Source organism: Pelodiscus sinensis, chromosome 8, assembly GCF_049634645.1.
Source record: "Pelodiscus sinensis isolate JC-2024 chromosome 8, ASM4963464v1, whole genome shotgun sequence".
Lineage (NCBI taxonomy): Eukaryota > Metazoa > Chordata > Testudines > Trionychidae > Pelodiscus > Pelodiscus sinensis.
In genome coordinates, this window is record NC_134718.1 from 4411490 (window position 1) to 4425806 (window position 14317).

The 14317-nt window shown below is 45.9% G+C and overlaps 1 protein-coding gene across 50 annotated transcripts in view; it reads left to right on the forward strand.

The window, feature by feature from the left end:
• The window catches only part of SORBS1 (sorbin and SH3 domain containing 1), a 192371-nt gene extending 179232 nt beyond the window's left edge, over nt 1–13139 (forward strand). For 26 of the 50 annotated variants that reach the window (XM_075935646.1, XM_075935647.1, XM_075935652.1 and 23 more), the window contains 5 exons: nt 2618–2716; nt 4233–4292; nt 4837–5027; nt 8133–8245; nt 11112–13139. In XM_075935646.1, the coding sequence (XP_075791761.1) occupies nt 2618–2716; nt 4233–4292; nt 4837–5027; nt 8133–8245; nt 11112–11179 (531 nt within the window). In that variant the 3' untranslated portion in view covers nt 11180–13139. The remainder of the gene's footprint in view (nt 1–2617; nt 2717–4232; nt 4293–4836; nt 5028–8132; nt 8246–11111) is intronic. The other 24 variants (XM_075935666.1, XM_075935678.1, XM_075935677.1 and 21 more) reach the window with 5 other exon arrangements.
• The last annotated feature ends 1178 nt before the right edge of the window (nt 13140–14317 follow it).

The window sequence follows — 14317 nt, forward strand, 5'->3', positions numbered from 1 at the left end:
AGGAACCCCAGGTTGCTGTGACATGGGCAGGTGCTTAGCATTCTCTGGCAGCCAGCTCCCTACCCTTCTCCCGAGTGCCTCCCACCTGCTGCCATCAGCTGTTCCATGGTGGGGAGTAGGAGGTGGGACTTGAGGGAAGGGGGTGCTGGGTGGGGACAGTGCCTGGGGTGGAACAGGAATTGAGCACTGAGCCCAGAGGAAGCCAGCACCTGTGCACTGTGGGGAGCCCCACAGCCTGTACCTGGCCTGGGCAGGGGGCCAGGTGTCCAAGAGTAGCCCCCAGCCTGTTTCCCTGCCCCCCAGAGCACACCATCAGGGCAGATGGAGGTTCGAAGGCTTCCTGGGTAGCTCTTAGCATGGCCCTGCTCCCACTTCTGGCCTGGCCAGGGCCCAGGGTTGCAGGAAAGGGAAACAGCAGGGGGGCAGCCCCATGGCTGGGACCATGTACTCTGTGCCCCAGTCCTCAGTAAATCTTAAACATCTCTGAGTGAGAGGGATGTAGTGTGTCCTGAAGGTGGTTTTGCAGAGTTACAGGCCACCTTTTTCTAGTACAGGCCAATAGAGACGGGCTCAGGCTGCAGCTCAGACCTTTGTAAACTATAATATGTTTGGAAGTTTTTCATAGAGGTTTTAAATTTCAGTGAAAACTTTTGTGAAGCCTGTGGTAGTAGGGGAATTGGCATGTTTCCTGGATTGCTTGAACCCAAACCCAAGAGTCACAACATGCGTGATGGGCATGAAAACCAAAAAAGGAAAGTGAGAATGAATGGAAAGCGAAATTGACTTAGAATGAAATTTTCATTCATTAAGGAGAATGAAGTGAACAAGGGAGGCTGAGAGCAAAATACAGTTCTGTTTAAAAAAATAATTTGTTGGTGAAAAGTGTTTAAAATAAATCTCTATCTACTGGGGCCAGCCTGTGCCTCCTTTGTGTTTCACCTTGTGAGACTGATTCAGAGTGATGTAAAGATGTCTCGGTGTAAATAAGAGTGTGCAGAGGGACCATCGTGTAAGTGAATCATGCCCTATGTAGTCATTTTCACCAGGGCCATAGGGGTGTCAAATACTAGCAAAGCCATCTGGGGATGATTTTCACCTGCGTTGCTTTGTTGGAAATTGCAATACAACGTGCAGTGCAGTGGAATCAGCCCATGATTTGTTTCTGGAACATGGTCACATGGATCCCATTCAGCTGTATTTCCTAACACTGTGTCCACACTAGGATTTTTTCTCTGCAGTTTCCCACTTCTAACACTAGTTGAGACCTACCAGTCAGAGCAGCAGTGGGAGCATGAGTGTAGACAGGTTTCCTTCCCCCTGTGTTTCTAAGCTCAAAGAAGAGCTGCGTGATGATATGATTAAAATGCCAGCCACTGCCAGTGCTGTGGTAGCATGGCAACATTGTGAAGAAAATTCTACCATAGGCCTAGTCCTAGGGTCTGATCCAAAGCCCATCCAAGTCCTGTTGATTTCAGAGAGCTTTATATGTGACCTTGCGCGAGCTTTGCACTGCTTTGAGTAGTGACCTTTTCAGCATCCATTGTCTTGGTCTCCTTTCTGCTGGGGTCCATCCATATTAGAATTTGATTTTCATCGCTTCATCTGCTAAGCTGGGGACTTCCCCTCTTCATTCAGACCAGCCCTTTCACATGGAGCTGTATCATTGCTGCGGTGCTGCTTTGTTTGAAAGGGTACCGTTGTCTGTCTCGTTGTGTAAGTCGGCCCTGCTTCACCCCTACCTGGAAGGAATGGAGCAATACAGGGGAAATGCGGAAAAATGCATCTTTTGGTTAGGAAGTAAAAATGTTGGATTGAATCAGTGCATTGAAACCAACTGACTTCAGTGGGAAAAGAGGTGGGCCAGCGTGGAGCACTTTGGAAAATCCCACTCATGCTGGGTTTTTTCTATCAAGAAGAACATGCCTCATTGTGTACCTGGACTATTACAGTGTACAAATGTATTTTGTGCCATTACTCAAGCCTAGTCTTCACCTGTCCGTGACGTAGGGAACAAAGCAGGCTGTGGCTGTATGATTCAGTAGTTAATGTTTGTATAATGTAAATGGAAATTGAGCATCTGTTTAAGTGCTTTGAACACTTTGAACAGAGGTGGATTAATTTCTCCAGAGAAAGGAGGTGAGCCAGATGGTTGTAGCTTTTAGAGGCTGCATATGGGTGGGAATGCAGTACTATGGGGTACCGCGTAGAATGGCCACTATATGTGGCGTGATCCATTTGCAAACGTTAACCCCTGAAAATCCCAGTGTTAACTCAACCAGCAAAGACAGATCAGTGCCAATAGCACGCCTCCATCACCTGATGCAATTAGCAGGAAGCAGCGGATCAGGATCACAGTGCCACTCCCCGAGAGTCAGTAGGAAATGTGTCCATTTACATAGGCCGCCTTATCTTAAGGGGCATTTCCAGCAAGGAATGCATGAGGATGAGACAGCCTGAGTTTTCCTGAATTGTACTATGATTCTCATGTGTAGCTGTGTACTATAACCATGAAAAGCAGCTTCTTCCTCCTCCGTTAACTGTGATTTCATTGCCTTTGATGTACTGTGTTGAGTTCCTTTGCAAACTATTAATTTTGACTTTGTAATCATCCTATTAGGCTTTCCGGACTGACGGTAGCCATGCAGGAATGACTTCCAAAAGTCCTGTAACAATTTCAGACTCCCCAGTAAATGCCATGAGTTCTAATTCCATCGTGGTAAGCCCATTCCAGTCATTTTCTCTTTTCTCTCTACTGAAACACAGTCTGAACAAATAGTTTCTGAGCAAAACGATCCGGGAGTAATTAGTAATCCCCAGAGAGCCAAACTAACCAGAGCTATCTGGCTTCGTTGCTGTTGGGTGGGCATACTGATCAGGGAGGGGGAATACTTTAGTCTTTGACATAGCAGTGGGGGAACCTCCAGAAGATTGTCACTCATGTTCATAGAAACTTCAAGGGAGCTACCCCATGGCTGAGGTTAGCCCAGCTATGCTCCTCTGAACTAGTTGAGTCTCGTAAGTGTCCAAATTCAGGCTGGAAATCTCCTGTCACCAAGATTTTCCATATTCTTTATTTCCCACTCCACTCTGTCTGGAAATGCCATGAGAAAGACAGCCTCTCTCCTGCGCAGCCAGCCCACCGAGGCTCTGGCAGGACTCAGCAGTGCAAAGAGTGCCCTGAAATGAACAAAGAACAGGGGGGAAGAGCTAAATGGACCCTCTGGAAAGAGATTTGGGTCTAGCATTTTACTAAAAGCTCATACCTAGTGGGGACATTTCTCACCCTAGGGAATCCATCTGTATTGCAAACGGGGATAACACCACACAGAGGACAAGTCTTGTGCTCCTGGCACAGGCAGTATACCCACTGCTTTCATTAGGAGTTGTAAAAGAGTAAAAAATCCAAGATCAGGATGTCAATGCAAATATTTGTAGTGGGATTTTTTGAATGCTCTGTCCAGTTGCTGGCACCTTGAGATTCTCCAAAGAAGCTGTTTTTTCAGGCATGGAAATGGCTCTCCCATGGGGAGGCGGTGAGAGGAGGTGGAGAACCTGACAAAAAGATGCACCTGGAGGGCAGCTGGAGGGGCTCTGAAGCTTGTGGGCATTTGGATCTTGGGGCTGGGTCCAGGACCATCTCTGTTCGGAAGCTCTGATCCATCTGAAAGGCTGATGCATTCTTAGAATGCATAGGATGGCTCCGATCCTCACCTAGTGTCAGCGCAGCTCCCTCACAGCAACAGCAGCTTGCCTGGCCGGCACCAATTTACGCCAGCTCAGGAGCTGGCCAGAGGCAGCTGAGCTTCCGCTTTTCCTGACCCTGAATATCTCCATGGGCCTTTCCAGAGTGAATGGCCATGTTCTTTTCATTGGGCTTGACCCTTGTGCTTCTGTCCATGTTCTTTTCCCTACAGGAACTCAATACAGTGGTGTTTGCCGCCTGTGCGTCTGGCTGTGTCTCATCTTATCATCTCCTCTTTGAGTTGCCTGTGCTAGCCCTTTACTTTTTTTGCCATTGTATTACCCTTTGCAGCACACCTGCTGCTGCAAGGCGCTTGCATTACTGGGCTGTCCAATGTCCCCTGTTTTAAAAATCCTGTTGTCTGAATCAAGTGGCAGAGGGTGGTTTTGTGCTTGGTTTGGTTTTCTGTGCATCGTTTTTTAAGTTTAATTCTGATCGATGTAACTTCTGCTAAAATGTCTTCCTTATAATTTGCTTGGTGATCACACAGCCTTCTCACCACTCACTGAGAGCAGGACCAGATCTCACAGAGTCTGAAAAGAGCTATGTGGTAAGGCCGCTGTTTCAATCAGATGCACAGTCGTAGCCTCTCGTATCGCAGACAGTGACACTTTCATTGAATTTAAAGTTGCCACCTGCTTTCTTAGCCACAAAAAAAATCTAGCTAGTATCGTGTTTTAGCATCTAAAAAACCCACCAGAGCCAAGCTGGTAGAATTGCACTGTCTGTGTTGGATTAGAGCTAAATGAATAGTGCATGACTGGAGTGTGTGTTCTCATATTCCAACAGTAGTGCTTGTAAAGGTGCCACTGCTGACTAATTGCAACCTCTTGTGCTACTGTGTATTTTTTAAACAAATCTTCAGACTAAGTACCAAATTCTCTGTATTGCCTGTTTTTCCATGCTTACACCTGGATCCCTTCTGCACTTCACTACCTGGATATTTACCTGGATCTACAACTCTTTTGTTTGACTGGACTTATGTGCTGCATCTGGAATGTCCCATCTCTTCCTGTCTATTTTTCCCTTTTCCCCCATTCCTGGTTGACTGTTCTGTGGGTGTTTCATGGATGTCAATGCTGCCTACCACGCAGGAAGCAGTTTGCAATGAGATCATAAACATTGCAGAAAAGTCTGTTCATTACTGCAGTGTTATTTCTCAGCCTCTTGACTCTCGCCACATGGTGGCCTCTAATGACAATAAACCATCTCTAATCATTTCTCAGCAACCTCAAGCACATCAACAAGGAGTGAGCCCTGACAGGAGTCAAACACCAGGAGACATGTAAGTGGCTCTGGGTGCCGTCTATCTCAGGGGCTTGGCTGGCATCGATCATCCGTGCTGTTTGGTGTTTACATTAAAGCTCCAGGCCCTGGAGGCATGTGATTATGCACATATCAGCGTCTTTTAAAAATAATGAAGGAAGTTTCTAGTCCTTGTCATTGCAGCAAAGCAAGGGCTCCTGTGTTTGTACAGCACAATGAGCTGTCCGTACATGGTTCGGGTGCTGGGCACATTGGACCGTTGGTCCATGACTGGGTGCCTGATTCAGGGTTCTTGATGCTTGGGGGTGACAGTTCAGCATCGTTTCTTTCTGCAGCTTGAATCCCTCTTTTTTACTCACAGATGGAGGGAAAAACTGTGTTCCAAGTTTACACCAGAAGGCCTGATTCCTCACTGCCTGGTGAAGTCATTGTCACCTGTGTAGAACTAGGAGCACAGTCACCCTGATTGGGTAGTGCTTTACACGGGGGTCAAACACTGCCAGAATCAGCCCTTCACACACTGCACGCAGGCAGAAAGGCCAGCTCTGCACTTGCTATCCCATGAGCATTCTGGGGGCTGCAACCCCAGATTGAGAAGCATCGATCTAGATGTGTTGCATACCACCTGGAAGAGCTCTGTGTACCCCTCTGGGATACATGAATTCCTGCTTGAGAACCAATGGTCTAGGGCAGTGTTTCCCAATTGGTGCTCCGCGGAACCCTACCTATCTGGTCTGCACCCTACCCAGACCTTGTCCCCTTCCGCCCACCAGCTCCCTCCCAGATCCTGCACCCCATCCCTATCCCGCTCCTTGGCAGCCCTGCCATCCACCCTAGCACTGCCTTGGCCCCAGCACCTTGCCTCACACCCCAGAACTCAGCACCACCCTGGCCCTGGCCCCAGCACCCTGCCATCCACGCTAGCACCCAGCAGCACCCTGTTCCTTGTCCCAGCACCCTGCCAGTCACCCTAGTGCCCAGCAGGACCCTGTCCCTGACCCCAGCACCCTGCCACCTGCCTGTCCCAGCACCTTGCCCCAGCACCCTGCCACCTGAGCCAGCATCCTTCCACCCACTAGCACTCTGTCACCTACCCCCACCAGCACATTTGGGACCACATTAGTGAGGCTTGGGGGTTTTTGGAGGAGCTTATTTTGTTTTTTTGCATCTCACTTGTGTGGCCCCAACTGACTTTTCTGTGGGTCAGTGACCTTTGACTCAAAACAGGTTCCTCACCCCTCTCGCATATAAAGACAATGCTAAAACCTTTTGAGTTTGACATAATATTTTATTTAAAAATGAAGCCAGGCCAACAAGCCCCCAATTGGGACCAAGCCCCCATTTCACTGCAACATCATAACACTCCTGCACCACCTGACCCCAAATCTGAGCCTATCATACACTGGAACCCCCGTCCTGAGCCTCTTACATCCCCACACTCCTGCATCCCCAGATCCTCAGTCTTCTGCCACAACGTTCCTCCACCATCCACACATCACAAATCTGTGTCCTGAGCCCATCATACTCACAAACTTCTTGCCCTGAGTCCCTCACATATCCAGCCCAAACTCCTGCACCCTCACATGCACAAGCCCTGGCTTGCTCAGCACCCCAACCTTCCACCTGAACCCAACACTCCCCAGCCTAGAGCCCCCTCCCCGAGTCAACAGCCCCTTCTCCTGCATCCAAATTCCCTCCCAGAGCTTGTACTTCTCACCCCTTCGCACACCCAAATCCCTCATTCCCACCCCACACCTCACTCTCACTAGGTTGAGACAGGTATAAGGGCTGGGGAGAGCAAGTGATGGAGAGGAGGGGAACAGAGCGGATGAGGCCTCACAGAAAGGAGATGGGGGGGGGTCTTGGGGAAGGAATGTGAATTTCATGAATTGGTGGGTCCCTCTCTCCTCCCCTGCCCCACCCCACCCCTTTTTTTTTTTGCTTCACAAACCTAGGGGTTCCTTGAAATGTTGAAAAGCTGAAAAGGGTTCCTCAGCCAAATAAAATTGGGAAACACTGGCCTAGGGCAGTTAGACACACAACTTCCATTCGTATCAATGGGAACGGTGCATAGGCGTGGGAAGTAGGGGGTGGGCCCCACGCTGGGGGCCCAGCCGCCAGCCCATGACTGGGAGTCTGCTGCTGCCCAGGGCCCAGCCACCAGCTCCAGCGGGTGCTGGCCACCAGTACATCTGCCTCTGGGGACCTGGCTACTGGCCCCATGGGCTCTACTGTTGGCCCTGGGGTCCCAGCTGCCCAGGGTCCCAGGGGCTTCTCTCCAGGCCCTGGGAGCCTGACCATCAGCCCCACACTCAGGGCTCCGCAGCCACCCCAGCTGTGGACATGGGGGGCTTGCAGCTTGCCTCCACCTAACACTTGTTCTGTGCCACTGGACCTGTGTCTCTGAATGCCCTAGATGGCTTTGAACTGTCTGGCCCCTCAATCAGTATTTGTGATTGAAGTCAGAGGATCTTGGGCTTCCCACCAGCCTGATCTCTGGAGAACTGGAGTCTCCAGGGCTGGACATTGGCACCTTTCTCCAGCACTGATTTCACTCCCTAGGAAAGATGGGGCCAACCTGCCAAGCCATAGAGCTGGGGTCTAGAGCCAAACTGCTCCAGGGTCTTGGGCCAGGCTCATCTCCAAACCCTGAGGCTCCATCCTGGCTGCAGTGAAGTCAAATGCATATAGCTCAGGGCAGAATTTGGTCCATGATTTCTGTCTAGACACTTCTCTTCGAACAGTCACAGTGTGCAATGCCCAACTTTTCCAAAAGACACTGCAGTCAGTGCCTAGAAGTGGATGGACCCTAACTTCAGAGCAGGAAAGGAATGGCTGGAGTTTGGGTCCCCCAGCTGTGCTCCCTAGGAGCGAGGGCAGAACAAAGAGAAAGCCACAACTTCCTAACCCAGGTCCTCCTCTGGGGTGCTTCTTGCAGTGCAGCTGCACCATTTCTTCTTGCTGTGAGCCAGGTTTGCGTGATAATACCTACCCATGTTTTAGCAGCACAGTTGATTTTGGACTCCATAATAGGGTATACAGTAGGCACGTGGTAGCTGTTTAAAATTGGATTTCAGCGGAGCACACTGACTCCTTTGTAACATCTTTCCCTCTTGGCTTTTAGACTGAGCTACCAAGCCCTCTACAGCTATATTCCCCAGAATGACGACGAGCTGGAGCTGAGAGACGGAGACATTGTAGATGTCATGGAGAAATGTGATGATGGCTGGTTTGTGGGTGAGTGCAGCGTAGGGGTAGCATTCAGAAAATTATTAGAGGTAGTCAAAAGTGGAGAATTAAATTGTGGAAAATTTCAGAAAATTGCTTCAAAATGGAACAATGATTTGTTCTGCTTTTCTTAAAAATATTCATGAAACATATTTGAAACATTTTTAATTTTCTCTGTTCCCATCCGTTTTTCACTAAGAACAACGTAGGTGTGATTATCCAGACAGCTGTGTTTTCCCATCAATTTTTTCATGTTCTCATTTTTCCTCTTGCCATACTGTAACTTTTCAAAACTTCCCCAGTTTTGGAAAGGTGACATAATTACAGAATTTCAGTTTTTCATTAGCCACTCTGGAATTTTTCCAACATAGAGATACCTTTACATGTTGCAGAGATCTGAGAGGGACTATATATATATATATATATATATATATATGAAAAATCCAGACTTAATTTTTTCTATTGCATTCAGTGGTTTATATAAGTAAAGATGGAGAGGTTAAAATAAAACAAGTAAAATAAACCCCCAACAATGTAGAACAAACAAATTTCCAAAGTCTAAATTTCTATTTTTTTTTAAAGTCAGAAGATTTAAAACAAAAAAACCTTTTTGCCGAAATATCTGTTTTTAAAAATGGTGAAAGAAAAGACTCAAAGGAAGAAAAACGAGCCATGTCTAATTATGCTGCTGCTGCACGGACAGAGATTGTTGCAGGGCTGCTCCATTTCAAACGAGCCAGCTTTCAGGGGAAGGGCTGAGCAGGAGGTGTATTAATGAGGAAGGGTTGCTGGGAGAAGCAGATTTTAAAGAAGGATTTGAAGGAAAGGGTTTGATAGATGAGCAGGGGAGTAGCCAGTGATTATGACTCTTATTTAAGCAGAAGAAAGGGTTACCCCAATATGCTGCCTGCCCATTTCCAAAAGGAAGGGTAGCTGGCATGCCTGGTGGCAGCCTTAGCAGAGACGCCCAGAGCTCGCTGGGTCACAGAGCAGCAGGGGTATGTGCCCCCTGGAGCAGGGGTGTGATTCGCAGTTCTAGGACACTCGAGCATGCTAGAAATGGAGTACAGGGTGCAAGGGGCTAGCTGCTTAGTGGATCCCCAGCCTCCCTGCCGGACACACGCTCAAGACAGCCGCTCGTGCTGCCGCTCCCATACTCTGTTTTAGCACCTGCCTCCACGAGAGCTCCCTATGTCTCCTCCTCCTCACATCCACTGCTTCGTGGGAAAACCCAGCTCTGTCCTTGCCGGGCTGAGGCATACTGGGAAATCTGAGTGTCACGTGGGCTGCCCACACCCATGCCAGACTGTCAAAAGAGCCAGGGGATGAGTCCTTTTGAAGGTCTGGCCACAAGCAGTGCACTGGGAGAGGAGTCCTTTGAGAACCTGGGAGCCTGGCTCCATGAGTAACTGACTAACAGTTAAAATGAATAGCCCCTTAAGAGGCTGCCAGACTATTCACTGTTTTTTAAGTTTTTCCAGTTACAGACTAACTCAGCTACCCCTCTGTAACTGTTAACAGTGTCGGTTAAACTCAGCCAGCTCCCGGAGAGGTGGCTTCGCTGTGGCAAGGAAGCTTTCTCCGCGGGAGCGGAGCAGTGGCCCTGCTCCGAGGCTTTGTTGCAGGCTCTGCAGTGTAAAGCTTATTTAAGTTTTATACTGCAGAGCCCGCTGTGTGTAACCACTAAGATTTCAGCCATTACATGGTTACCTATTTAACCAACGTTTAACATCTCTAGTTCTCAGAACGCACGCGCTGTATCACACCCGGACAGACCACACCAGTGAGGTCAGCTGATTTCAATGGATGTAGCAAAGATCACAGTCTGGCCTGCAGCTGTCAGTGCAGCACAAGACACTTTGGTCATTTCAAATTGGATAGATTTAAAATATGGCAATAGCTTCTGTGAGTATTTCCACAGATATTTTCACCTGCCTTATTAAGATCATCCTCAGTCTACTTTTCTAAGCTACAAGAAACTTAAATGATTTAAAATGTATCAGTTGCTGACTATATAATAATCTTTGCTTGTATGTAACCGGAAAGTGGTTTTAAGAGCCAACATTTAAAGTATGACAATGGAGCTGAACAGTTTTTAATGCGCAAGCAGTTCTGTTCTTGAGTATGACCTGTAACCTTCATTTATTGAGTAAAGATGGTTACATTATTTCCTTGGCTTTGTTTGTTGGAGACAAATTTCGAATGCTTGTTTAAATATGTCAAAACATAATGATATCTTGTGGATTTTTGTGTTAATGTATTATACGAGCTATATTTTATTCATTTGCCCAGAAAGACAGCTTGTATAACGCTTTTGAAAGTTTCTCCGCTTTGTAAAGTCTTCAGAGCTGACAGTCCTCTTAGGTTTGTTTTGATCTTCATGCTAAAGTGTTAATGGTGGTTCTGTGAACTGGTCAGAAATTCACAGGTCTTAAATGTTTTGGGGAAATTTATATTGGCCACTGCTCTTTGTCTAGCAAATAAAAGATGCTAGTATATTCCTGTTACTGGCATGTGCGTGACTGTTACTAGAAGCTACTTAACTATTTTCCTGCTTTAAACAGAAATGTCTATTTATGAATTATGCTTATAGTTTTTTTTTTTTACAAATAAAATAGTAAATTTTTTAAAAAAACCTAACCATTGCTGCATTAAAATTAAAACACAACATCAGGGCAGTTAATGGCCAAAGTATTTATTTCAGTTCTGTTCAGGACCAACCGACTTTTTGTCCATGGTCCCCTTCTCTTGTGTTGTCAAGAGCAGTGATTTGTGCCCAGCCTGGCTTACAACCAAAGCCGTCTGCTCTTTCCCTTTCCAAACCCAGTGACTGTCCCCCGTGGCACCATCTTATTCTGGTTTCTTTTCCCAAAAGGTACATCTCGGAGAACAAGACAGTTTGGCACTTTCCCAGGCAACTACGTGAAACTGCTGCGCCTTTAAAGCAATCATACACCTGCCGCGCTGATTGCTGTCGTTTGTTTCCAGACAACATTCAAGTAGCAAAGACCTTTAAGATCAGCCAGTTTATTAATGTGAGAAGTGAAATGGGGATGTGGCGATGTGGTACAAGTTTGGGGCTGAAATGTGCAGTCCTGGGTCTGGGTGACACTGGGTTTGCTGTTCTTGTTCACTGAAGGAAAGAGACAGTTTCTAGTTTACAAATGCTGCCTTTGTGTTATTTACCCCTCCACCCCGACAGCGATGACAGAGCTTAGTTTTCATGCTTTTAACTGAGCACTTACCTCTGCAGCAGAGTCAGGGAAGCAGCAGAATGCAACGTGCGATGGGGTTTGCTTGTGATGCATCGGGGCAACCTGCGGCTCCGCAGCTGTTCCCTTTCTATAACTGGGGGGGTCTTCTTGGAGATTACCCCCCCGTCTAAATGACAATTTCATTCTGCCTCCCACTTCCATTCCCAACTCCTCCTTCATGGTGGGCATCTTAACGTATATGGCAGGCAGAGAATGTGTTTATGTGATGGTTAAGATAAGGCACACTCTATCAAATGGGGAGGGCAGTTTAATTTTTTAATCCAGATTAGACAAAACCCCCTCAATTATGGTAATATTCTGCTTCATAATATCCACCCCTGCAGGTTTTTCTATGTGTGTGTGTATATGGGTGAGCATATTGTGTGCATAGAAAGGAACAGAGGTACACTTTCCATGAGAAATCAACCCAGCTTTTACAAAAATAGAACGCAAATAATGGAAAATATTAGGGGGCACAGATCCTGTTTGCAAATCCCATGGCTGGTTTCCCCCTAAATGTTTCACTGAATGATTGCACACATTTTGAAGTGTACTCTTTGCTATAAAGACTTTATTTTTTCCTGGTGTTTTATCATAGAGATTTGGATAGATGATAGCAAAATATTATTGTGTGCGCCTTTTTTTTGGGGGGGGGGGTTCTTGATTAAACACATACATTTGGCTTCCTCCTCCTAGCAAGGTGAATCAATTTGTAAAGCTGTGTTTATACAGCTATTCCTGGCTGCATATCTTTGTACTTCTTTGAAAAAACATGGCTTGCCCACATATTTGCCTATAAGTGAAAAATGAATGCTCTTTTTGATAGCTCTATTTAAAAAAAAGTATAGATAAAACCACTTGCATCAGACTGCTTCCTACATTTCCAGTACAAATAGCAAAAGTTTAGATTGCTATTTTGGCATCAGCCATATTTAATAATAGAAAATGCCTATTTTTATGTGGATGCTTTTATACAAATTGATTAACTGCAACTAACTAGTTGTTAGCATGACTTGCAATATGGTTTGATAAATTAGCCATGTTTCTAAGTTTAAAAACATGTATCTTTTGTCAAAATCAACAGAAGACTCAAAAGTGCTTCAGAAGCATGGTTGTAAATATGTATATTTACCTTTGTAAAGACACTGTACTTACCTTGTATAGAAAAAATATAATTTAAACAAATTGAATGAAAAGAGGAAGAACAGGCAGTTATGAAAGTGGGTTTTTTTCCGTTTTTTATTTAAATGAAGGAATTCTATGTAAGTTCACATGAAGAGTTTTAGCACAAAATATCCACTCTAAACTAGATACAAATACAACACAAAGCACCATTATATTTTTGTGCAAGGGTGGGGAGAATGTCAATCCTTATCTTATTTATGGTATTTGATTTTTTTTCTGCTTTTGAGTTGCATTCTTGTTATCTGCAGTAATGTTTAGACCTATTGCTAGGACTGAATCACACTGAATTAATCTAGCCAACAAAGTAACATGATATTGACTGTATATAACCAACTCATTTAAAGGTTTATTTTTGTTGCTGTTGCCATTTTTAGTTATATACACACACACACACACACACAGTTTATTTTTGTGTTGATTTTGGTTCCAAGATGATTTGACAATAAATTGAAGGGCTGAATTACTCCTTTGGTCCTTGTGCAAGTTATTTACTGAAGCGTATTGGGAGTAGTTGTGTGGCCATTGACTGTCAGTGGAATTTTGGCCTTCTGAAAATGAGCCGTCAGTGCTTCAGTCTGGTGAGGGGATGCTCAGAGCCATGGTACCTTGAATCATCTGAGCCTAAGTGCCATGTGAATCAGGGCCCCTGCCCAAGGGTAGAACTTCGTGCTCTGACTAAGTCCTACCAGGGGATGTGTCTCCAGCACTGACAGCCCGCAGCCTCCCTAAGGCCTAGGCTATCAGGCCTTGTAGCAGAGCTCTGCATAGAGCTGTGTAGACAGCACTTTGAAACTGTAGCTTAGGCTGAATCTTGGGCTCTGAAGGTGCCCACTCTTCCTCCCCCCATAAAAAAGAAAAACTTCCAGAAAAGACCAGACTTACCACCTTTGATATATGGAAATTAAGAAACAAAAATGACCTTGTTTTGTAGGAGTGAGGGGGTAAGGCCCCTTTCCATAATATACAGTAAAGAAGTATAAAAGGGCAAAAACCTTATTTTAAAATAGCCCCTTGCCAATCACTTTTAGATCTTCTGTTCGCAGCTGACATTTCAATAGTTTGGCTTATGTGTTTAAACAGAAGTTCTCTCTACTGGACAGAATTGAAACTGCTCAGCTGTGCATCATAAGCCCTACACTTCTAGCAGCTATTGGGGATTCTCCTTTAGTTGTAGTGGCCTAGCAGGAGAATCTGAGTTCCATACCCACTGCTCCCACATAGTTCTATTGGCCAAGATGAGAAGCAGAGCACCACTGGGTAGGTATGGCATGGTGGGGGGAAACGGATAAGACGTTTACCACTCAACAAAAGCACAAAAAGAAGGAACACAGACCGACTAGCTGCCAGAAAGTTCCAAGGCAAACTCAAGAAACAATAGTAAAAACTTTTGCGCAAAAGGGCCAGTGTAGACAGCTGAGATTTGTTTTCTGCAAAAAAGCCCCAATTGTGAAAATGGCGATCGGGGCTTTTTTGCGGAAAAGCACATCTAGATTGGCACAGACGCTTTTCCGCAAAAAGTGCTTTTGTGGAAAAGCGTCCATGCCAATCTAGACGCTCTTTTCGAAAATGCTTTTAATGGAAAACTTTTCCGTTAAAAGCATTTCCGGAAAATCACGCCAGTCTAGACGTAGCCTAGAGATAC